The sequence below is a fragment of the Vulpes vulpes genome, chromosome 10 (genome assembly GCF_048418805.1).
Source record: "Vulpes vulpes isolate BD-2025 chromosome 10, VulVul3, whole genome shotgun sequence".
NCBI lineage: Eukaryota > Metazoa > Chordata > Mammalia > Carnivora > Canidae > Vulpes > Vulpes vulpes.
This window is the reverse complement of record NC_132789.1, coordinates 54,384,638-54,409,870: the sequence shown is the minus strand read 5'-3', so window position 1 is coordinate 54,409,870 and position 25,233 is coordinate 54,384,638. Positions and strand designations below refer to the sequence as shown.

Sequence of the window (25,233 nt, the reverse complement as noted above, 5' to 3'; positions counted from 1 at the left end):
GGAGTTCGCAGACCAGGATTTCCTTCATGGTTTCCTTTTTCCTTCATGGTTTCCCTAGTGTCTGCAGTATGACCTTGGGCAAGCCTCAGAACCTTTGTATCTTCTTGGTTTCCAAATTTGTAAAATGGGGTGAAAAAGTCCCTACCTTGCCAGGTTGCTGCCTCTGGGGATTCAAGCAAATAGAAAGCCTGGTGCTATTAGATAACATAAAGGACCTCTTAAAGTAAAAATAATAGTTTTAAGACTTCTGACGTTTACTTAGTTCATGGTGGTGATGGAGAGCCTTACATCCCCTGGTCTAGAGAGATAGCCACTGTCAACATTGTGGTTTTATTTCTATATCTTAAGTGATTGGCAAATTCTGGTCTGGGAGTGATAGGCATGGGGAATTCTTCTGAAATCCAGAAGGAAAGAACTGATACGGATATCATACCAGCATAAACATTCTTTCAATGCCAACAAATGATATATGGCTCTTCAGCTGTTTCCAGCCCTCACCCAGAAGCCGCGTGTGCAGAGTGCACACACTCTTGGCCCTGTAACGTGAGCACTGCGCGTGCAGCCAAAGAGTGTGTGTTTCTTTGGTCTTTCGTCGTCGACTGCTTCCCTCTGAAGTTTTGCTCCTCTCTTCTTTTGAGCATGGTTTTAAAGATGATAATGGGGCTCTAATCATATTTGCTTTCTATTAGGTTCCTCCCTGGTCATCCTGGCTGATGATGGGAGTTCCTCCTCTCTGAGTTCCTGTACAATGTAATTTATGTTACTCTGATTAAATGTCATCTACTATCTTCTTGTCTTATCATTATTTGACTACATGTCAGTGCATTTTCCCTTTTTCTTGATGTCAGTTTTTCTTACAAAATAATGGAAAGATGGCATGTTTGTGTATTTTTGACATGACTTAAAAATCCACCGAGACCTTTTGTTTGAAATATGTTGAACAGGGGCACCTGGGCAGCTCAGCAGTTGAGCATATCTGCCTTTGGCTCAGGTCATGATCCCGGGGTCCTGGGATCAAGTCCTGCATCAGGCTTTCTGCAGGGGAGCTTGCTTCTCTCTCTGCCTGTGTCTCTGCTTCTCTGTCTCCCATGAATAAATAAATAAAATCTAAAAAGAAAGAGAAATATGTTGAACAGGTTAAAAAATTCTATGACTGGAGCACCTAGCTGGCTCAGTCAGTGGAGTGTTTGAGTCTTAATCTTTGGGTCATGAGTTCGAGCCCCATGTTGGGTGTAGAGATTACTTTAATTAATTCATTAGTTAATTAATTAAAGGAAAGAACTTAGCAATATAATTTTTTTTTCTAAAGATTTTATTTTTTAAGTAATCTCTACACCCAGTATGGGGCTCGAATTCACGACCTGAGAACAAGAGTTACATGTTCTTCAGACTAAGCCAGCCAGGTGCCCTCCACTGAGTTTTTTTTTTTTTTTAATTGAAGCATAATTGATGCTTTATTACTAAGTTTCTAAAGTATATAAAAAATAAATTACATAGCAGTGATTCTTAAAGCTTTTAGTCTCAAGACCCCTTTAAAGTTTAAAAATTATTGAAACCCCAAAGAACTTCTGTTTTTATGGGCTTTGTCTATTGAGATTTAAGATATTAAAACTTACTGAGAAAATTTTGCTTTATTTTATTTATTAAAATTTTTTTAAAAAGATTTTATTTATTTATTCGAGAGAGAGGCAGAGACACAGGCAGAGGGAGAAGCAGGCTCCATGCAGGCGGCCCGATGCAGGACTAGATCCCAGGACTCCAGGATCACACCCTGAGCTGAAGGCAGATGCTCAACAACTGAGCCACCCAGGTATCCCTATTTTTAAAGTTTGACAGAGATTGAGAGAGAGAGAGAGAGAGAGAGAGAGAATGCGCATAAGCAGGGGGAGTGGCAGGCAGAGGGAGAGGGAGAAGCAGGCTCCCTGCTTGGATCCCACAACCCTGAGATCATGACCAGAGACTGAAGGCAGACACTTATCTGACTGAGCCACCCAGGTGCCCCACCGAGAACATTTAAATCACAGGAATACAACCATACATTCCATTAGGTGTGAGGACAGTGATGTTGTGATATGTTGTGATATGTAGCCTCTGGAAAATCTGCTGGACCCCTGTGAGAAAGTGAGAGTAAGCAAGGCAAATGATGTCTGAGAATTATTTTGAAAATAGTTTTAAATTTGTGGATCTGCTGAAAGGGCCTTGGAGACCCTCATAGGTCCCTGGATCAGTTTGAGAACTGTTGACATAGATATGAGAGTTTTTATACATGACACTTTTATATCTTTTTGACAACAAAATGAAATAAGGTGGGAACACTACCAAACATCAGGTTGTTTTTTTAATTTTTTAAAAGATTTTATTTATCTATTTATGAGACAGAGAGAGGCAGAGACACAGGTAGAGGAAGAAGCAGGCTCCATGCAGGGAGCGTAATGTGGGACTTGATCCCGGGGCTCTGGGATCACTCCCTGGGCCGAAGGCAGGCGCTCAACCCCTGAGCCACACAGGCGTCCCTAAACATCAGTTTCTGGTTTTGATTTTGTTGTTGTTTTTAGAGGGAGGAGGTGAGAGGCAGAGAGAGAGGGAGCGAGCATCTTTTTTTTTTTAATTTTATTATTTTTTTAAAAGATTATTTATTTATTAGAGATACAGAGAGAGAGAGAGAGAGAGAGAGAGAGAGAGAGAGGCAGGCAGAGGGAAAAGCAGGCTCCATGCAAGGAGCCCGATATGGGACTCAATCCTGGATCCCAGGATCACGCCCTGAGTCAAAGGCAGACACCCATCCGCTGAGCCATCGAGGCATCCCATGCTCTTATTTTTATTTTTTTTAAGTTTATTTATTTACTTTTGGTAATCTCTACACCCAGTGTGTAGAGACTCAAACTCACTACCCCAAGATCAAGAGTCTCACGCTCTGCCCCCTGAGCTAGCCAGGCGCCCCCATATTTTCTAATGATGTATTTTACACTTAGAACACCAGAACTGTATAATGATGTCTGTTTCTAAGTCTTAATATGCCATATCGCTTCAGGGGTTTTATTTTGTTTCATTTTGCTTAAAAGAAATAGAATGTTACATTTCCAGTAAATGCCTCCTATGTATTTTTTCCCTAGTCTCTTTCCTTGTTCACCAGAGAAAGCAGCATCTTGAATTTAAAGTTTTTAAATTCCCATACGTGTTTTTATGCTTTTGCTACATGTTACATGCCCACACACAAGGCACCCAACAGGGGCTGGCAAATGAGCTTGTAGGTTTTACTGGGACACTGCCATCCATGCCCATGTGTGAGTATCGTTACTGACTGCTCTCAGGCTACAGTTTTCTGTTTCTAGTTTTCTGGGTACATGGCCATCTCCCAGCCCCCTTCAACACCAGCCCCAACCCTTTGATCTCAGTTGGCCCAGGCAAAGGAGGGTCACCTTTTCAAACATTCCAGTTTAATTTTCTTTTTTTTCCCCTTTTTTCAAAAAAAATATTTTATTTATTTATTCAGAGAGAGAGAGAGAGAGAGAGGCAGAGACACAGGCTGAGGGAGAAGCAGGCACCATACCGAGAGCCCACGTGGGACTCGATCCAGGAGATCACGCCCTGGGCTGCAGGCAGCGCTAAACCGCTGCGCCACTGGGGCTGCCTCCAGTTGAATTTTCTCAAGACTGATTGCATTCAGCATTTTTACTCTTACACAGAGAATTTACCTTTTCTAAATAAAACATTATGTCTATAACCTTGTCCCCCAAACACCATTAAAACACCATTAAGCAAAACCCCCTTAAAACCAAACCTTAACAGGGACCTCTGGGTGGCTCAGGGGTTGAGCACCTGCCTTCATTCAGCTCAGGGTGTGATCCTGGGATCCTGGGATGAGTCTCACATCGGGCTCCCTGCATGGAGCCTGCTTCTCCCTTTGTGTGTCTCTGCCTCTCTCTGTGTGTCTTTCATGAATAAATAAAAATCTTTAAACAAACAAAAAACCCAAAAAGCAAACCATAACAGCTCCTATTCAGAAAGTGTTGTTTTACTTATTTGTTTTTTAGATAAAAGCAAAGATGAGCTGAAAGTTTTGTTCCCTTGGACCCTCCCCCTCCCCCCGCCCCAGCTTTTCCTCAGCTACTTCTGAAGGGAGCATCTGACCAGGGACAAAACATTTTTCAGCTTTCCTCTTCAGTCTTCTATTTTTATAACTTTGGTGGATATCCGATTTCTACTTAGAAAGTCACTGACCACCTGTGTTACAGGAATCAGGGTCTCATCAAGAGAGAGAAACCACACAGTACTCTGAGCAGATAAACTTTAATGTAAGAATTATTAACTAGGGACACCTGGGTGGCTCAGCGGTTGAGTGTCTGCCTTTGACTCTGGTTGTGATCCCGGAGCCCCGGGATCGAGTCCCACATCAAGCTCCCTGGACGGAGCCTGCTTCTCCCTCTGCCTGTGTCTCTGCCTCTCTCTCTCTGTGTCCCTCATGAATAAATAAATAAAATCTTAAAAAAAAAAATTAACTATAACGGGGATTTGGAGCAACATGAGATCCGCTAGTAAGAAGTAAATAAGCACATTGAAGGATGCTTAACATTATTAGCCATCAGGGGAATGCAAAGCAAAACCAGAATGAGACACTTGCCCTCACCCCAGGTTTCTCTGATTATCTATTTTTGCATATATATATATATATTTATTGATCCATTTGCTTGGTTCACACCCACCAGGACGGCTGTAATAAAGAAGATAATAACTAGTGTTGGCACAGATGTGGAGAAATCAGAACTCTCATCTCATGTTGCTGATGGAAATGTAAAATGGTACAGCTGGCATTTCCTCCAACAGTTAAACATAGTCACCATATGACCCAGGTATATATCCTAGGTGTATACCCAAGCCCTTCCCTAGGGGTGTGTGTGTGTGTGTGTGTGTGTGTGTGTATACACACACAACCAAGAGAAATTAAAATATATGTCCTTGGGATCCCTGGGTGGCGCAGCGGTTTGGTGCCTGCCTTTGGCCCAGGGCGCGATCCTGGAGACCCGGGATCGAATCCCACATCAGGCTCCCAGTGCATGGAGCCTGCTTCTCCCTCTGCCTGTGTCTCTGCCTCTCTCTCTCTCTCTGTGACTATCATAAATAAAAATTAAAAAAAAAAAATATGTCCTTATAAGAACTTGTACATCAGTGTTCCTGGCAGCATCATTCGCCAAAAAGTGGAAACAACCCAAACGTCCATCAACTGATGAATGAATAAATAAAATGTGGCATATTCATGTGATGGAATGTTATTTGGCACTAAAAAGAAATGAAATACTGATCCCTGTTACATATGTGAACATATGTGAACCTTGGAAACATCAGGCTGAGTGAAAGGAATCTGTCACAAAAGACCACATATTTTATGATTCCATATGTATGAAGTGTCTGTAGACATTTGCCTATTTTGTAGAACAGAAAGTAGATTAGTAGTTGCTTAGGGCTAAGAGGATGGGAGGTTGGGCAGGGGGGTGACAGCTCAGGGGTGCAAGATATCATTTTGGGGTAATGGAAATGCTCTAAAATTGTGGTAATGTTTGCACGACTGTGTGAAAATACTAAAAGCCATTGAAATGTGAAATGGTTGAATTGTACGGTACGTGAATGCTACTTCAATAAAGCTTTTCAAAGAAATAAAGAGAACTCTAAAGAATATAGATGTAGCACCTTGTAAGGAGTAACCACCACCCCAGGGCTGAGAGAGAGGGTTCATTGAAGAGCTCCCCGGTCTACCGCACACCTGGTGCAAGCCAAGATACAGACTTTGGGGTGTAGTGGACAGGACCATGGCCTGCTGGGTTGCAGATGAGTTCCTGTGATGCTGCGTGCTGGAATTGGCTGGAAATCAGCCTTCAGTGGTGTTGGGAGGAAGCTGTTTGCATAGAGAAGTCTCACCAGAGGCGCTCTGCTACAAAACTGCCCAAGAAGGGTGCTTGGGGGAGCTGTTGGCTGCTGCTCATTGCACATGGTTGGGCACTGGGAAAGCCAGGTGTGCTAGAGGAGCCTACCCAGAGGAACACACTGGAACCCAGAAACAAAACCCTTTTTTTCATCCCGCACCTTTTACTGATAGAACTCAATATCCTGCCTCCTGGCAAGAAAAGTACTTAGCGGGAGTAGATCCATCTTGACAGAGCAAGCAAACACGGTGAATGTGGAGCTGAGGGGCAGTAAGTCAGTAACCCACACAGGAGTCATTGGGACCTCAGTATCCCCCCAGCTTTTTCATTCCCTTTGGGGTTCTCAAGGTTATCCTTGCCTCTAGGCCATTGTGGTTCAGAGAAGCCAGAATACTATATCTTTGGGACAACTCGCCCTCAGCCCAGCTCTCTCTAGTCCATTTTTACATATGTTTTTCTGTTCTGTTTGCTTGGTTCTCTTTTTTTCAGATAGCAACTATGAGTACAGTGGATCTCCTCTAACTCCTGCTGCTGCATGTTTTTGTTTTGTTGTTTGGATTTGTTTTAGTAATCCTACGTTTTTTATTCTTTTTCTTTTTAAAAAAGATTTTATTTATTTACTTGATAGGGAGAGAGAGTGCAAGCATGAGGGGAGGAGGGACTGGGCTCTAGAGTGAGGATCATGACCTGAGCCCAGGCTTAACTGGCTGAGCCACCCAGGCGCTCCTGTTTTTCATTTTATCTTGCTTTTTAACCACCAGTGTTTCCTTCCTTCCTTCCTTCCTTCCTTCCTTCCTTCCTTCCTTCCTTCCTTCCTTCCTTCTTTCCTCCCTCCCTCCCTCCCTCCAAGATTTTACTTTTTTTTTTTTTTTTTTTTTTATTCATCAGGGACAGAGAGAGAGGGGCAGAGACACAGGCAGAGGGAGGAGCAGGCTCCATGCAGGGAGCCCGATGTGGGACTCCATCCCAGGTCTCCAGGATCACACCCTGGGCTGAAGGTGGCGCTAAACCGCTGAGCCACCCGGGCTGCCCAGATTTTACTTTTTTTAAGTAAACTCCACACCCAACATGGGGCTCAAACTCACCATCCGAAGATGAAGAGCCACACCCTCTGCCCACTTAGTCAGCCAGGCACCCCCACTGTTGCTTTCATGACTCTTAACTGTTTTTTCAGCAGTGACCACTTTGTTCTCTTCCACTGAGATTTTCATTTTCGTGATGGTATTTTTTTTTCTTTGTTCACTCTGCCCGAATGCTAATTTTATTTTATTTAGAAAAATGGTGTTTCTTAGTATTTTTTTCCTGAGCTCTCCCTTTAATGCCTGCTCTTAGCTCTTGTGAGCCATTTGGGAGTGGGTGGGGGCTTGGGTAATCTTTGTTAAGGATCTTTAATCTGTTCTGTGACAGCATATTTTTCTGTCCTGGGATCTTCATCTACCATGTTTTGCCTCAACCCTCCCTACTTCTTTCTTCCACTGGGTTGCAGCATTTTTGTTTAGACCCCATACTGATTTTTTTGTTTTGTTTTGATATACTCTATAGCACCTCTTCAGATGAAAAAGTATTGTAACTTGAAGCCAGATCATTGGGATTTGGATCCTGGCTTTGCCACTTACTACCTCGGTAATGATTTTTTTTTTTTTAAAGATTTTATTTATTTATTTGACAAAGAGAGGGAGCACAAGCAGGGGGAGTGGCAGGCCGAGGGAGAAGCAGGCTCTCTGCTGTGCAGAGAGACGGATGTGGGGCTTGATCCCAGAACCCTGGGATCATGACCTGAGAAGGCAGATTTTTAACCAGCTGAGCCACCCAGGCACTCCACTAGCTCTGTGATCTTAAACAAGATAATTTAACCTCTCTGTGCCTCAGTTTTTTCTGTATGTAATCGGAATGATAACCTTAGGATTGGCGAGAAGATTCAGTGAATTAAATTGTTCAAAATTTAGACCTGTGATTGGTCCACAGTAAGTGCTATATGAATATTAACAATATAAACTTACCTGCACATTGACTTGCAATTAGAAAATACAGTTCTTCTGCATAGAATAATTTAACATATTGCATATTAATTAACTACTTAAATCCTCCTTGTCATGCATAATGTCTGAATAGGAGGTGTGCATTCAGCAAAAATGTTTGTTAAAAAAATTGATGAGCTTTTCAGTGACTTTTTTTGGGAAGCTGGATGATAAATAATACTGCATATAATAACTTCTGATTAGCTTGCCTCAAAAATATTCACAGGGGACATGCTCAGGAAATACTTAGCGGTTTTTGCTCTGCATACTTTCGTCATACTTGGGTTTATATCCAGTATGGCTGATATTTGAAGGTCAGCAAAATTCTGACATTTTAGACTAAAAAATGTTGCCAGGTAGAGTTGAGAAAATAACCGTATTGTAGGCTGTTTTAGAAATGACGGAGTTTGGTGCAGTTTGTTTCAGTGAGCTCAGATTTTTATATGATTTTCTTTTGATGGTTCAATTAAAATAACCTAGCATTATATACCCTTTGTACCTTTCTTTGTTTCTTTTGTGAGCATATTATCATTGACTGAATGAATCTTCAGTCAGTGAGCAGATAGTTCTTGAATACCTACCAGGGATACAGTGGTGACTAAATAGACGCACTCCCTGCCTGGATTAGCCGCAGTATAAATGTTAAAACAAATTACTGTAAATACTCGGAAGATTACAAGTGCCCTGGGTACTGGGATGAGGATAAACAGCTGCTGTGGGAATTTATAACAGGGAGACCTAACTAAAGTGTGGAGCCGGGTAAGGCTTTTCTGTGGAATTAATCTTTAAGCTGAGAATTAAAGGCTGAGTGGGACCTGGTGAGCTGAAGTGGGAGGGTCCAGACAGTGTCATCCTGACCTGGGAAGGGAGCATGGGGCCTGGAACACTCCGAGAGGTGGTCAGTGTTGCAGACCCACCGGGGCGAGGTGTCAGGGATGGCAAGAGGTGTGGGGAGAGGACGGCAGGGGCCAGAGCACCTGAGCCTTACAGGCCCTGTGAAGGGAATGGGGCCTTACCCTAAGGACGGTGGGACATTTGCACAGTTAAAGCCTGGGAGTGAGATAAATTCACATCGGCTGCTGTGTGGAGAATGAGTTGGAGAGGATCGGGAGTGGGTATGGGAGGCTAACCTGGGGCTGTAGTAGGAGTCCAAGCCAAAGATGATAGCGACTTGAAATGGGATGGAGGGAGGGAGGATGGATTCAGGAAGGGTTTCAGAGGTGAAGTTCACAGGACTCGGTGATTGACTTTATGTGGAGGTGAGAGCGAGGAGGAGGGTAGTGTCAAGGATAACTTCCAGGTCTCTGACAGAAGCACCTGGGAGGCTGTTGCTTCTTACTTGAGATGGGGACCAGTGGAGAAAGAGGAAATTTGGGGCATCTGTGAAACATCTAGATGATGCTGTCGAGTGGGAAGTTAAATACACGGACGTGAAATTCAGAAGTAGTTATCTAGATGGAAGAGATCAAGTTTGGGATGGTCAGCATAATGATGGCAAATTAAATCACAGAAGCAGAACGAAATTGCCTTGGGGATGTCTGCAGAATGGAAATGTTAAGCTGCACACATTACCGCAAGCTTCTCTCCTGATTAAAAAATTGCTGTGCATATGTACATGCACACAAATCATACCTTCAGGATGTTTTATGTTTTGGAATGTGTACAACTTACTATACTGTGTCTGGAGTTGGGGCATATCATTAGAAATACAGTAGTTTATTCTTTAAACAGTGGTGCTGTGCTGTTAAAGGCAGGTGATTCACAGGCCTAAGTTACAGATTTCTGCTTTCAAATTGTGTACTTATTCTTGGCCGAGGCAGAAAAACAGGCAGGATGTTTTATAAATGCTATGACACAGGTAAGCGTGGGAGGTTATGGAAGCAGACACAGAGTATAGGGCTATGATGAAGGAAAGCTTCCTGAAGGAGGTAAGACTTGAACGGAGCCCTAAAGATGAGCTGGCATTGGTAGGCACAGAAGGCAGAGAAGGGTCTCTCCCACCTGCTGTGCTGCCTCCTCCAGTTTCAGATGCTGTAGAAAGGTCAAGGCATGGGAAGACAGTAACGTCCAGCAGGCCTGACAGTTACTAGGTCAGTGGCACACTTGGGGACCCTCTAGCGCAGGGTATGAATTTGATTGTCTTAGCGTCCCCCATGCTTTGCATAACTCCTGGCACTTAGTGTTGTATCAGCTTTGGACAGAAGAGAAACACCTCCTTCTCCAAGATGACTGCAGGGGAAGGGCAAGAGCCCGGATCGCCGCATTCCCTCTACGGCTGAAGTGAGCTTACTGCAGCTGTTCACCTGCGCAGGGAGGCCACGTGAGCTCCTCTAGCCCCAACAATCTTCAGTATTAATCTAGTGTTAGTGTTCTTATGTTTTAGTCTAGTCTTTTTCTTCTTTTTTTTAATGATTGGGTACATCATTGTCAATTTTTTTTTCACCCAGTAGTATGTCATCAGCATTTCCCTATGTCATTACAGTTTTTTTTCACAAAATAAAACCTTTTGGGGTGCCTGGGTGGCTCAGTCGGTTAAGCATCTGCCTTCAGTTCAGGTCATGATCCCGGGGTCCTGGGATCGAGCCCCGCATTGGTGAGGAGTTGGCTTGTCCCTCTGCCTCTGCCTGCCACTCCTCCTGCTTGTGTGTGCACACTCTCTCTTTCTCTCAAATGAATAAAATCTTTTAAAGACATAAATTACATCTTTTTTTTTTTTTCATCAGTTACATCTCACGTGGCTGCCAAATGTCTCATTTGGATGTTCATTCAAACACTTACTTGAGCATTTGGTTTCTTTTTTCTTTTGAAATATCTGAAAATTACAAAAAAGTTGCAAAAAATATTACAGAGAACTCCCCTATAGCCTTCAGCCAGTTTATGGTGGGTCTATCAGGTCTCTCCTTTGTGAAGCAACTCTTGTCCCCTCTGTAATTAAGAAACATCTTGTGGGCAGATACTTGAAGACTGTATAATACCCCATTTCTCAAAAGTCTACCCATTAATTTTAGCATCCTTTGATATTTCTTAGCCAAATTATTACTGAAATGGTCACCAAATGGTGACTTTCTAATTACACTATTCCTTCTGCATTCATCAGTGGGCATTCTGCTCTGAGGGAGAGCTTTCTCCTCTCATTCATTAGGTTCTTAGTTAATGGGTTATAATCTATTATTATTGGTCTGAATTGCTCCTTAGCTGGCCATTAGGAGCCCCTCAAGCTGGCTCCTTTTTCCTTCTGACATGGTTTTACTCTGAGACTTTTCTTACTTCTAGGCACCTAGAAGTTTCCAGCCTCGGCTTGTTTATACTTTCTTTGCTTCAGCCCTGCTATTGGCCATTCTTCCAGGGATCCTTGGTTCCCATTAGGGAAGAATGGTATTTAAAAACCAAGGTCTAGGGGCACCTGGGTGGCTCAGTCTGCTAAGCATCTGCCTTCAGCTCAGGTCATGATCCCAGGAACCTGATGGAGCCCCACGTCAGGCTCCCTGCTCAGTGGGGAGTCTGCTTCTCCCTCTGCCCCTCTCTCTGCTCATGCTCCCTTTCTATCTTTCAAATAAATAAATGAAATCTTTAAAAAATCAAATAAAAACCAAGACCTAGTTGCTAGATGTACATGTCCCTGTAATCGGAGCATGACTGCTGCCAGGCCCTTTTCAGTGACCAGAGCTGGGAATTTATGCATGTATTGCACACAAAGGCACACACTATCTTTACTTCTATTTTTATATCTTTTAAATTTAATTTTATTTTAAGGATTTTATTTATTTATTCATGAGAGACACAGAGAGGCAGAGACACAGGCAGAGGGAGAAGCAGGCAGGGAGCCTGACGTGGGACTCGATCCTGGGTCTCCAGGGTCAGGCCCTGGGCTGAAGGCGGCGCTAAACCACTGAGTCAGCCGGGCTGCCCTATATCTTTTTTATATATCAAAAGCCATCCATTTACACCAATCCCTTCAACTTCAGTACACCCTCCAAATTTATTCCAGTTTTCCTGTTTGCACCTCCCTTCTCCATCATTGAGAAATCTGGCTCCTCTTAGCGTCAGTATATTTACTTACTTGGTCAATCCCAGTATTGCCTGTTGCCACACCCCCGGACCAGTCACGATGGACTGATGCCCCACATGTCCCTTCATTCCAGGTATGCATGCCTGCCTTGATTGGTGCCTGAAGCTTAATGGCTTTTAGATTAAATTATTCAGAAAGGAACATGGAGAGAGAGCTCATGCCTTTTTGTGGTTGTATAATCCTCCCGTTTTGTGGTTATATAGTTCATTCAATCCCAGTGAAGGACTGACTTACTCTCTTATATTACAAATAGTGCTGTAGTGAACAGCTATGTGCATAAGTTGTTTTGAATTTTTGTCAGTGTATCTTTGGGATTTTTTTTTTTTTTATATTTAACTTCTTTATTTATTTTAGAGAGACGCAGAAAGAGCAAGAGTGAGTACAAGCGAGGGAAGGGCAGCGGGAGAGAGAGCATCTCAAGCAGACTCCGTGCTGAGTGCAGAGCCTGATGCAGGGCTGGATCTCATGACTCTGAGGTCACGACCTGAGCCAAATCAAGAGTAGTACCCTCAATGTACTGAGTCACCCAGGTGCCCTTGGGATGGTTTCTTAAAAGTGAGGTTATTGAGGTAAAGGGTAAAAGCATGTGTAATTTCGTTAGATGTGGTCTTTTCCTTTCCACTGCCAAGCAGTATGTGAGAGGACCGGTTCCTCTCACAGCCTCAAGCTTTTGTCCTAGCAATGAGTTTGAAATTTTATCTCTTTAAGAATCTCGAGATATTGTTCTTTTCCTTGTCTTGAAGGTCTTGACTTATTTTAAGCTCTTCTTTGTATGTCATCTACTTTTTTTTTTTTTTGTCATCTACTTTTAGAAATCAGTTTCCTCTTTGGGTGTTTGTTCTAACTCTTCATTGAAGATCCTTTTCCATAATGGAAAAGATAGAAGTAAAATAGGTAATTAGTTCAGCCTTCTCTGTGATATTTGATATTTGCTGAATGGACAGATAAGTCAGGTGGCTGACTGATGGTTGTGTGTCGGCTGGAGCCTTAGGTTGGAGTCACTGTGTGGCTGTGGCAGTTCAGGTATCACATCTGCTTTCTGGACAGACAGAAGGAGGAGGGCCTGGTACCAGCCACCTTCTGAAGGGAAAGGCTTTCCAACAGCCACCTGCTTTTGTAGGCAGGCCACTTATACTTTAAATTTGTCTTCATTGGGAGCACTGGATATATAGTCCTTTGTGTTGCTAGAATTACAAGTCTCTGAGTTCATTTGCAATTTGAAAACTTTGTTATTTGCATAAGTATAAAAATTAAAATTAATAATAAATATACTAATAAATAGATTGTATAAAACACCCCCTCTACTTTTCAGTCTATGCATATTAAGTATGTACTTAATATGTAGCCTTAATTTTCAGTATTACTGTTGCCCTTGTTTGTTACCACCAGTATGAGGCCCTACGTAGATGTATATTACTATTCTACAACTCGATTTTTGTTTTCATTTAGCAGTATATACTAGACATTTCCCCTGTGTCAGGACATACAGCGGTGCCTCACTCTCTCTAACCAATACATCATGCTCTATGCTTGTTATTCTCCTCCCCTCATTGATCCATTACCCACCTGTATCCTCTGTGCTGGTGACTGACCTTTACAGACAGCATCATCCCAGCTTCCTTGCCCTCTGGCTTCCAATTGGAATCAGCTGATAAAAGACACTGACAGAGATCAAAGTGATGAGAGAAGTCAGAGCATTTCATATCCCCCTCTGCCCCCTGGAGTGGCTGTCCCCGTCGTCCAACCCCCCCCCCCCCTCGCCCCAGCACTGCTCCTGATGGCTGGGCTCTCTTCCACTGGAACCCTTCTGTCTTTTGTTCTTTTACCTCGAAGGCAGGAGTAGCTTCCTACTGTTGATGGTCCCTGGGTGCTTCACCACCCCTGCACCCCCAGTTGGTTCCTTTAACTCTAATCACACAGCTATAAAAAAGTCCCATCATTAACTTCCTTTGGTTAATTCCTTTGCAAGTGCCATCTGTTTCCTGCCAAGACACCCACTGATAGAGATGTCATTGTGTAGACGTACCGTAATTCATTTCTTTGTTCACTATTGATGGACATTTGAAATTTTTTTCTTATATTTTGTTCTTATAATGAGCATTGCTAATGAATAGTCATATACATATCTTGTAAAGTATTTGTTGGAATGTTCCTGTAGGAAAAAAATCACAGAAGTAGAAATAGCAGGTGGAGGTGCATGAATGTTGGAAATTTCAGTAGCTATTTCCCAGTTGCTCCTTCAGGAGTTTACCAGTTTACATTTCTACAATGTGTTGTTTGATTTTTTTTTAATATAAAAAATTATAGAGGTATAGGGTGGCTGGGTGACACAGTCAGTTAAGTGTCCGACTCTTTATTTCAGCTCAGGTCATGATCTCAGGGTCATGAGATTGAGTTCCATGTAGGGTTCTGTGCTGAGTGCAGAGTCTGCTTAAGATTCTCCCTCTCTCTCTGCCTCTCTGGCTCATGCCCTCTCTTTCTCTCTCTCTCTCTCTCTCTCTTTTTTAAGATTTTATTTATTTATTCATGAAACACACAGGGAGAGAGAGAGATGCAGAGACACAGGCAGAGGGAGAAGCAGGCTCCATGTAGGGAGCCCGATACAGGACTTCATCCCAGGACTCCAGGATCACGCCCCAGGCTAAAGGCAGCTCTAAACCACTGAGCCACCAGGCTGCCCAACTCTCTCTCTCTCTTTCTCAAATAAGTAAATCTTAAAAAAAATTATAGAAGTAATACTTGTGACTTAAAACAAATAAATTGAATTTTAGACATATATAAAAGGAAAAGTACTTCCCATTGTTTCATCGTGTTTCCTGGAGATAACCACATCACAGTTAGCTACGTAGCCTATCATGTTTTTTTTCTTTGCGAAACTTATATGCTTATCATAGAATAAATTCATATATAGATAAGGTAAATTCATTTATATATATGTGTATCTGTCTCTTTTGCGAGTGCATCTGTAGACTCTACTCTGTTCTATTGATCTATTTGTCTTTTCCTGTGCCAGTACTCATCTATCTTAAGAATTACAGCTTTGAGTTAGTTTTTTTTTTTTTTTTTTTTGAGATTTTATTATTTGTCAGAGAGAGAGAGAAAGAGACAGCACAAGCAGGGGGAGTGGCAAGCAGAGGGAGAAGCAGGCTCCCTGCTGAGCAAGGAGTCCGATACCGGACTCGATCCCAGGACTCTGGGATCATGACCTGAGCCGAAGGCAGACACTTAACCAGCTGAGCCACCCAGGCATCCTTTGCATCAGTTTTCATATCTGATAAGGCAAATCCTCATCTAATTTTTTTTTCTTTTTAATTTTTGGGCTCTTCTTGGGCATGAAATCTTCGGATTAACTTTAGATTTAAGTTAAACAAACAAACATGGGTTTTGCCTGGAGTCAGATTGAATTTATAGAGTACTGATATATTATTTCCAGTGCTGAAACTTCTCACTGAGGAGCTTATTACGTGTCTTTATTTATTCAGATCTCTTACGTTCATTGGTGAAAATCTTGCCCGTTTCCTCCTGTTCATTTTTAGATATTTTACAGATTTTGTTGCCATCATGAGTGGAATTCTTCCCCTTATGTGTTCTCATCAGTTATTGCTGGTATAGTTTTTAAGAAGCTGTTGGTTTTTGTGGGGCACCTGGCTGGCTCAGTTGGGAGAGCATGTGACTCTTAATCTCAAGGTTGTAAGTTTGAGTGCCATGTAGGGTGTAGATTGCTTAAATAAATAAAACTTTTAAAAAATTGTAAATTAATCTTAATAATCACCTACTTATTAGTTCTAATGGTTTTTCAGTTGATTCTCTTTGCTTTTCTAGGTGGACAGTTAAATCTGCAAATGGTAACTTTTTATCACTTTATTTAAAATATTGGGGTTGGGGGTGATCCTGGAAAGTCTTCTTGGCTGATGTTCCATTTCAGATGAGCATCCATCAGATAATGTGCCATAGGTGCAAGCAGTGTGGCAGAGAATGTCCCAGACAGGCCTCGGGGAGAGAGAAATAACAAGGCTACATTCCTATGAATTGGAAGAAGACAGGCACGGGACACAGACAAGGTTGGGAGTGTAAGAGGTGGCTTGGAGAGTAAAGTAGGGGCGCAGTCAGAAGCTGCTAGACTCTCAGGGGTAATTAGTTTATTCTAAAGGAATTGAGGATTTACTGAAAGGTGTGTGAGGAGGAATGGCACCCCAAAGATGTCCATACCTGAATCCCTGGAATCCAAAAATATATTCCCTTATGTGCCAGAAGGGACTTTGTAGATGCAATTAAGGCTATAAGGCCTTAAAATAGGGACATTATTCTGGATTCTTCAAGAGGGCCCAACCTCCTCATCACATGAGCCTGAGAAGCAAAGAAATTTCTCTGGCCGGACACAGAAGCAAAATGTGGTAGAGAGACTCATTGTGGATGAAGGGGGTTCCTTGGAAAACATGAGAAGGAAATACAGGAGCAGAGACTGTGTGATAACCAGCAAGGAGATGGGACCCGGCTCTGCAGATGCAGGGAACTGCTTTTGGCCAGTAGCTGGAATGAGTGAGCTTTTAGGCGGCTTGGCCTTGGGAGTCTGCAGAGCCTAGCACAGCCCTGCCGCCCCCTTGGTCTTGGCCCTGGGAGACCCCATGTAGAGGACCCTGCTGAACCACACCTGGACTTGAGATAATATGTTCATGTTTTCAGCCACCGAGGTTGTGGTGTTGTCACAGCAGCAGTGGAGAGGGGTTTAAGCAGGAGAGGAATGTCAGATTTTGTGTTGCTAACAGACCAGTCCTGCTTCCGTGTGGAAAGTGGATTTGGGAGAGCGCAGTTTGGAGATGGGGGGAGCTTGTCTTTGGGGCCCAGTGGTGGCACGGACTAGGGTAGTGATGGGCGGGCAGGGGGTGTGATTGAGGGTTTATCTGGCAGGGTTGGAATTGCCAGAATTTGGTCATTGGCTGCTGGGAACGAGGGAGAGGAGGGACACTGGGGTGATTGCTGATTTCTGGCTTGGATACTGGTGAGTGACTGGTGAAGCTGTTTTCTTGAGACCCAGGACTAGCAGGTTGGAGGACACCATGTCAGGAATTCAGGTGGTTCTTCATTTGCAAATTCCCCTATGCACGCTTATTTTAAGGTAGAGTATATCAACAAGATGATTGCTTTATCCTTTAAGACCTAAATTGGTTTTTTGTTTGTTTTTTGATTTTAGGTCATGTAGGAAATCGTAAATCATGTGAAGATGGGACTCTTGGTATTTGTACGCAATCTGCTGCTAGCCCTCTGCCTTTTTCTGGTACTGGGATTTTTGTATTATTCTGCGTGGAAGCTGCATTTACTCCAGTGGGAGGACTCCAGTAAGTATGGTTGCTCCAGCCTGCCCCCAGGAGAAGCCCGTCGTGGAACGGGCAGTAACTGGGGGTTCAGGGGGCTGCAGTGCTCTCATATTCTTCAGAGACTGGCAGTGAGAGGAAGCCACATGCTCCTGGCTCAGATTGCCTGCCATTTTTGTTGCTGTAGGTTGAGAACTTTGATGTTTTTCAAAAACTGCATGCCATGGCATATCCTTTTATGATCCCAGTGAAAACATGCTAATCTGCAATAAAACCCCCAAACTCTACCAGTACTTCTAGTTTTTGAATGCAGTTCTTTTTAATCACTGTAGTGTATTGCCACTCCCATTTGTATTCATTGCCTTAGGGCTTGGGATTGAAGTTGGTTTTCTTCTGCCCTTAAAACATTCACCTTTACCTATTCTTTGAATTTTCAGTTTTTAATTTGATATTGTCTTTGCTTTGTTTTCCCTAAAGAAAGTTCACTTGTCTAATTATTTTGCCCTCTGAATAGAATAATGGCTTTCCCCACCCCTCATCCCCAGTAACTCCTAATCCCTTTATTTGGCTTGTAGTACCTGTGGCTTCTGTGTTACACAGTGTTTCCTACGTAGCTTTCTGCACCCTTCTGACTTAGTTTCGATTCATCCAGCCTGGCTTCTGTATTGTGGTTTTAGGCTTGTGGTTGAAGGGCTCACTTTGGGTGGCACTGACCTTGGCTTGTTCTCTTCTTGGATGCAGCTCGAAGTATCACACAGCGGCCATAAGTAGTTTTCCTTTGGCTTCTTTTGTCTCGTGGCTGTCTGAGCTAGGTGCAGGAGACATTGGGTAGTGGGTCCTGATTCCCAGTGAATGTGATTTCTCTAAAATAGTTTTATTTTTACAAATAACAATTGGATACCAGTGTAGAATTTACCCAAGAGTAGAGTCAGTCTCTAGGTGTGAGGTTAAAATGAGCTAGAGTGAGTTAGAAGAGGCAGCTGGCAGTTTGCCTGGTAGAGTGTACTGAGACTGTAATATGGGAACCATTCCTATGAAATAGGCTCATTTATTTCTTACCTGGCTCAAACTCCTGAAGCAGTGTCAAGCCATTTTTTAAAATGTAGTGTTATGGGGGGCCTGGATGGCTCAGTGAGTTAATCGTCTGCCTTTGGCTCAGGTCATGATCCCAGAGGTCCTGGGTTTTAATAAAGTCTTTACAATAAGTAAATAAATAAAAATGAAACAATAAATTAAAGCTATAACACTATATTTTAAGGTAGTTGCTTAACCAGCTGAGCCACCCAGGCACCTCTTTTGTTTTATATTTAATGTTTACATGCCTCTTAAATGCTCAGCTTATAATTTTTACTAATTACTTTGTGTTTCCAGAGTTGTTTAAATTTCTCTGTTCGCTTATTTTTAAAATCAAGGAGACTACCTGAAATAAAGTGTTTGTATCACTGCAGTGCAAAATTCTGTAGTGAAAGGCATTGTCTGTGTCCATAATGGATAGATTCGTCTGTATCCATAAAATAGATAAAACTACATTCGAGGAACAGCTGTCTCCTTTTCGGTCGAGAACTATTGACCTGTAGACAACATAACCAAGAATTAGATAATGTTTTCCTGGAGAAAGTTGAGAAGGACATTAACTTTATGGAAGACCTATTAGATGTCAGACTTTAAGCTAGCCAACTTACAAATTTAATTTACTTCTCACTCTAGCCATGACAAAATGCAGTTATCCTTGTTTTCCTGTTGAGCAAACTGAAGTATTTAATTAATTTACCTAAGTTACACAGCTAATTATTAGAGCCAGAATTGAATCTTGGTTTATCTTTATTTTTACAAATTTTTATAGAAATTTTATTTATTTGTTTTAGAGAGATTGAGAATGTGTGCGCAAGTGAGCAGGGAGGAGAGAGGCAGAGGGAGAGGGAGAATCTCTAGCAGATTCCACTCTGAGCACAGAGCCCTATGTGGGGCTCTATCTCACGACCCTGAGTTCATGACCTGAGCCAGTATCAGGAGTAGGATGCTTAATGACTCAGCCGCCCTGGTGCCTGCCCCCACATCCCCCACCCCCCTGTTGTCTTTAAAACCTGTATCATTATGTTGTTGAAAAGTTCAGTAAGTACAAAGACTAAGAATTGGATTGAATTCTGATTGGTAAAAAGAGATGAGAAGGACTCAGAAGAAATAGTGAAGAGCATCAGGAGGGCGGTGGAGAAAGAAAAAGGAAGGAAAGTAAGGGGAATGGCAAGAAAGTGCTCCAGAAGACAGAGGGGTTTATGACCTTGGAGGTGATCCACTCACGAGGGCTGTAGGCTTGCCTCAGTAGTTCCTGAATAGCTGTCTGCTTTCCTTTGAGTGAGTTATCAGCTGACTAACCACCATTTGCATCTTTCTCTTATTCCGACTCCCAAACCTTTCAGATACTTGAGTTTGAATAGGTTGTTTTAGACTATCTTACTGTAGCACATTGTTCCCTGTGCCGTCACATCAGAAAGCAGGGTAATATGACTAACTCTGATGGCTTACCAAGGCGAAGAAAGGACCTTTACTCCATTCACAGAGTCAGCCGGAGGGTGCTCCCTAAGGCAGATAGGTGCCTGTTGTGGAGGGAGATTTAGGTTGTGGTTAATACTGGTGCTGCTGCCAATAATGGGAATAGTGACTTAGTGTCTACTCTGTGTCCGCACTGTCATGGGAACAATACACATTCCAACTTTCACTGGGTCCTCGGACTTTAGACTGACCATGACTGTCCTGTCCCACAGATGTGGAAGCTGAGGCTTCAGAGAGGCTCAGTAAGAGTGTTTATGCCTTTCACACGAGGACATTTACAAGTTTGAAAAATAAATGTCTTTAGCATTACATTTCTTTAGTTTTTATACTTTTTATGACTTACCAAATTCATGTATTAGAATTCCTTCATAGCGGTGGTGGTAGGGGGTCTAGAGATTTCTATCACTAAATTATTCATTTTCTAAGCAGTTTATTCCTGTTATGGTCCATGTGCTGTTCTGTGTAAACAGCATGTAAGATGGACGTAGACCTGTGTACTTGTAGCCCTATAACATGAGAAAGAAATAAAATAGCACTTCTGTGTTGTGTTTTAAAGCAGATGTCTGTATGAAATGCCATGTTGGAGCATGGAGTCCCCTCCAGATGGAAAATTTTATGATTTTGTTAATCCTGAGACATACTGTGGCAGGATGCAAACTGCTTTGTTTTGAGCAGCTTAGAGCTAGCTATGTGTGATTAAGTCTTGGTCAGATTGCTAGGACTTGGGTCAGATGCTCAACATGAAAGGCTTTAAGTATAAGATTGATCTAGTTATTAACCTGTTTTCAAATTAAAAAAAAAAATGTTTTTTCTTTATTAAGTAGGCTCCAAGCCTAACATGGAGCCCAGTGCAGGGCCTAAACTTATGACCCTGGGATCGAGACCCAAGCTGAGATCAGGAGTTGAATGCTTAACCAACTGAGTCACCCAGACACCCCTCAACCTGTTTTTAAAAGTCCTATAGCTTGGGGTGCCTGGGTGGTTCAGTGGGTAGAACATGTCTTGATCTCTGGGTCATGAGTTCAGCCCCACATTGTACATTGGAGCCTGTTTCAAACAAACAAAACAACCACAACACTCAGATACCACTATATACCTATTAGAATAGCCAAAATCCAGAACACTGATAACACCGCATGCTGGCAAGGTTTGGAGCACCAGGACCTCTCAATCATTGCTGGTGGGAATGCATAATGGTACAGTGACTTTGGAAAACAGTTTGGGAGTTTCTTATAATACTAAAGATAACTCTGTGATCCAGCAGTCACATTCCTTAGTATTTACCAAAAGGAATTGAAAGCTTATATTCACAAAAAAACCCTGCATACGGATGTTTATAGCAGTTATATTCATAATTGCCAAAACTTGGAAGCAACTGAGATGTCCTTTAGTAGTTGAATGGATAAACTGTGATAGATCCATACAATGAAATATTATTAAGTGCTAAAACTAAATAAACTATCAAGTTATGAAAAGTTATGGAAGAGCCTTACATGCATATTTTTAAGTGAAAGAAGCCAATCTGAAAATGCTACATACTGTGTGATTCCAACTATATGACATTTCTGGAAAAGGCAAAACTATGGGGACAGTAAAAAAGATTAATGGTTGGCAATGAAGGGAGTGATGTACAAGCAAGTCATAGAGAATTTTTAGAGTGATCAATCTGTATGGTATCATAATGATGAATATGTTTTTGTACTTTTGTCCAGACACATAGAATACACAACACTAAGCATAAACCCTTACGTAAACTATGGACTTTAGGTAATTATGATGTGTCAGTGTAGGTTCATCACTTTTAAAAGTATACCACTCTGATGAGGGATATCAATAATGGGGGAGGATATACATATGTGGGGGCTGGAGATATAAGAGAAATCCCTGTACTTTCCCCTCACTTTGCTGTGAACCTAATACTGTTCTAAAAAAAAAATAGTCTTGGGGCACCTGGATGGCTCAGTTGCTTAAGCATCTACCTTCAGCTCAGGTCATGGTACCAGGGTCCTAGGATCGAGCCCCACATCGGGCTCCATGCTTGATGGGAAGCGTGCTTCTCCTTCTCCCTCTCCTGCTCCTCCTGCTTGTGAGTGCTCACTCTCTCTTTCTCTCTCTCTCTCTCTCTGTGTGTCAGATAAATAAATAAAATCTTAAAGTCTTAATAAAAAAGTACTGTAAAATTATATTTTATGTATGTGTGTACATGTAAACACACATAATATGATAAAAAATATATGTACATATCTTTAACTCAATGAACAAATCAACACAGTCTTGGAAGGAATTGGGTGTACTTCAGTTTCTTCATCTCCAAAATGGAGACAAAATACTGACATTTCCCTTGGATCTGATGCTTTATTCAGGTCAGGCCTTGTAGGAGAGTTGGGCAGTTGTCTCCTATCAGTAGACTTAATACCTGTGGTCCATTTCATGGAAACTTTACGTATTTTACTATTTTTATCTATTTGTATTTCATAAAGTGGATATTTTATAGGAGTAGGATTAATTTCTTATGAGACCTTTAAAAATTCATACTATCATGTTTATCATTACAGCAACTCCTCTGTGTTCTTGCCTATATTTACAAAAGATCATAATTGGAGAGATTATAAAATATGCATTATTGATCTGATTACTATGGAGAGTACCATCTGGCAAGTAAGTTGAATTTTGGATCTGATATTGGGAGAAGGGTAGATTCAGTTTAACTTAATAGACCTAAGAAATTATATTAACTATTAGTTTTCCATCTTAAAAATGAAATAGAGGCTGGCATTTTTAGCTTGTAGCTGAGGGTAACCCTCTGCTTCTTATTGATAAAGGCATAACTGGTATTGGGCTAGCCTCTCTATAGTTCTGAAACTGGACAAAATAAATGAAGCAACTCTTGTCAAGTAGTGGACAGTAGGCAGTATAAAATTTAGTCCCTAAGGAAAGGAAACTTGTGAGGTGAGCTCCACGGTTCTCTTTGGAGGGGGGCGGAACAGTTTCCCAACCTTGTTCAGAGAACTGGAATCTAAACACTGCAGTGCTTCCACTTGGCTAACAAGGCAGAGATCAGACTTCAGGGCAGCTGAAGTGGTTGGAGTCCATGAGATGGGTCATCACTGAGTAGGAAATTGCTCAGAGACAGGGTCTCGGAAGTCTGGGGGCAGAGGCAGTTCCTTGGAGTCTGTAGCTGGGGACTGGGCTGTATAATATGCACAGGGCAAAACCATCTGAGTATAACCATGCACACAGAATGGGAGTGGAGGTCAAGCAGTGTTGTGGGCAGCTGAAGAGTCAGGGACTTTGAAGTGATAGCCCTGCAGAGTGGAGAAATCTCATTAATACTTTACTACCCCTGGCATGAAGGTGCTGGAAAGGCCAGGCCTTAAGAATAAAGAATAAGATCTACTCAAGACTCACCCTAACAAGAGTATAACCAAGCCCCTGCAATGCAGATTTTGAATGTTGGGTCCCATCAAGTTAGAGAAGTAAAAAATACCATGGATTTCCTCAGATACACAAAAACATAGCGTAGACTCATTCCTACACAAATTCAAGGTGGTCAGGCAGTAATTGAACAACCTGTTAAAATACGCATCAAAAGGAGAGAGTCCAAGATGGCAGAGTAGGAGACTTTAGTTCCATCTGGTCTCAGGAATTCAGCTAGATAGCTATTAAATTATTCTGAACACCTGTGAACTCAACCAAAGATCTAAGAAAAGAATAGCTAGGACTCTACAAATAAAAAAGCGACCTCTTTCTGCAAGGTAAGAAGTGCAGAGAAGTGACTCAGGCGATATATGGGAAGGTAAACCGCAGAGGGGAGGGAGCCTCTGGCAGCGGAGCACCAGTTCTAAAATCAGAACTTTTAGAAGTCTGCTTTGGTGCAGGACATCCTGGCCTGGAAGGTGCTCAGGCAGTGAAGCGGGAGTGGAATCCTAGGTGGGACAGTGTGGTCTCAAGATCCCTGAGGTCATAGGAAGACGGGGGTGGGGGTGTGCCTGAGTGCAGCAAGTTCCCAGGCATCGGGTTGGGAAGCTAGCTGCAATCAAGGAGCCCAGGAGTGGGCTCTCAGCCAGTGGGGGGCGCCGGGGGTGGTGGAGCATAAACCACGAACTGAACTGCTGTCTGAGCAGGGGCCCAGCTGGCAGCAGAAGCAGGGAGACACCCCACCCCTTCTTCTTCCCTCTGGAGGAGCAGTGTGAGAGTGTGCTGCAGGAGTCTGCAGGGTTTGGGGACTCCAGATGGAGTTGTGTGCCTGAGATAGAGATGCTGGGTCACAGGTTGGGTGAGCAGGGACAGAGACCCGGGAGACAGGAGTGACTGACTGCTTTTCCCTGAGGGTGCACTGAGGAGTGGGGCCCTGAGCTGTAGATTCTGGGGCTGGAGATTGGGAGGCTGCCCTTTTCATTCTCATCCTCTGAAGCTTTGTGGAAAGCCTTCAGGGAACAAAAGCCACATAGAGCAATCCCAAACCGATTACTTAGCCTGGCCCCCTGGCAAGTTACAGTTCCGCCTGGGGCAAAGACACCTAAGAATCAACAACAGGCTCCTTCCCCAGAAGATCAACAAGAACATCCAGCCAAGGCCAAGTTTACCATTCAAACATTGAGAACTTTAAATTTCCAGTGCTACGGGTATATGTCATATAGAATTTATGGGTTTTTTTCCCCCACTATTCTTTTTTTTTTTAATAAATTAATTTTTATTGGTGTTCAATTTACCAACATACAGAATAACACCCAGTGCTCATCCCGTCAAGTGTCCCCCTCAGTGCCCGTCACCCATTCCCCCCCACCCCCCTCCCTCCTCCCCTTCCACCACCCCTAGTTCGTTTCCCAGAGTTAGGAGTCTTTATGTTCTGTCTCCCTTCCTGATATTTCCCACACATTTCTTCTCCCTTCCTTTATATTCCCTTTCACTATTATTTATATTCCCCAAATGAATGAGAACATACACGTTTGTCCTTCTCCGATTGACTTACTGCACTCAGCATAATACCCTCCAGTTCCATCCACGTTGAAGCAAATGGTCCCCCACGATTCTTTAGTTTTCCAATTTTAATTCTATTTCTCGTTCCTTTTCCAACCAATTTCTTATTTTATCAAAATAAAACTGTTTTCTTTTTCTTTTTTTTTTTTAAATTTTATTTATTTATTTATGATAGTCACAGAGAGAGAGAGAGAGGCAGAGACACAGGCAGAGGGAGAAGCAGGCTCCATGCACCGGGAGCCCGACGTGGGATTCGATCCCGGGTCTCCAGGATCACGCCCTGGGCCAAAGGCAGGCGCCAAACCGCTGCGCCACCCAGGGATCCCAACTGTTTTCTTTTTAAAAAATATTTTTAAATTCTCACTTCACAATTGCATTCTACCCTT

General features: G+C 42.6%; 1 protein-coding gene across 9 annotated transcripts in view; it reads left to right on the top strand.

The window, feature by feature from the left end:
* The window catches only part of ST3GAL3 (ST3 beta-galactoside alpha-2,3-sialyltransferase 3), a 198,327-nt gene that overhangs the window by 5,415 nt on the left and 167,679 nt on the right, over window positions 1-25,233 (top strand). For 7 of the 9 annotated variants that reach the window (XM_072724229.1, XM_072724227.1, XM_072724231.1 and 4 more), the window contains exon 2: window positions 17,197-17,341. In XM_072724229.1, the coding sequence (XP_072580330.1) occupies window positions 17,227-17,341 (115 nt within the window). In that variant the 5' untranslated portion in view covers window positions 17,197-17,226. Of the gene's footprint in view, window positions 1-17,196; window positions 17,342-22,422; window positions 22,526-25,233 lie in introns of those variants that run through there. The other 2 variants (XM_025992030.2, XM_072724230.1) reach the window with 1 other exon arrangement.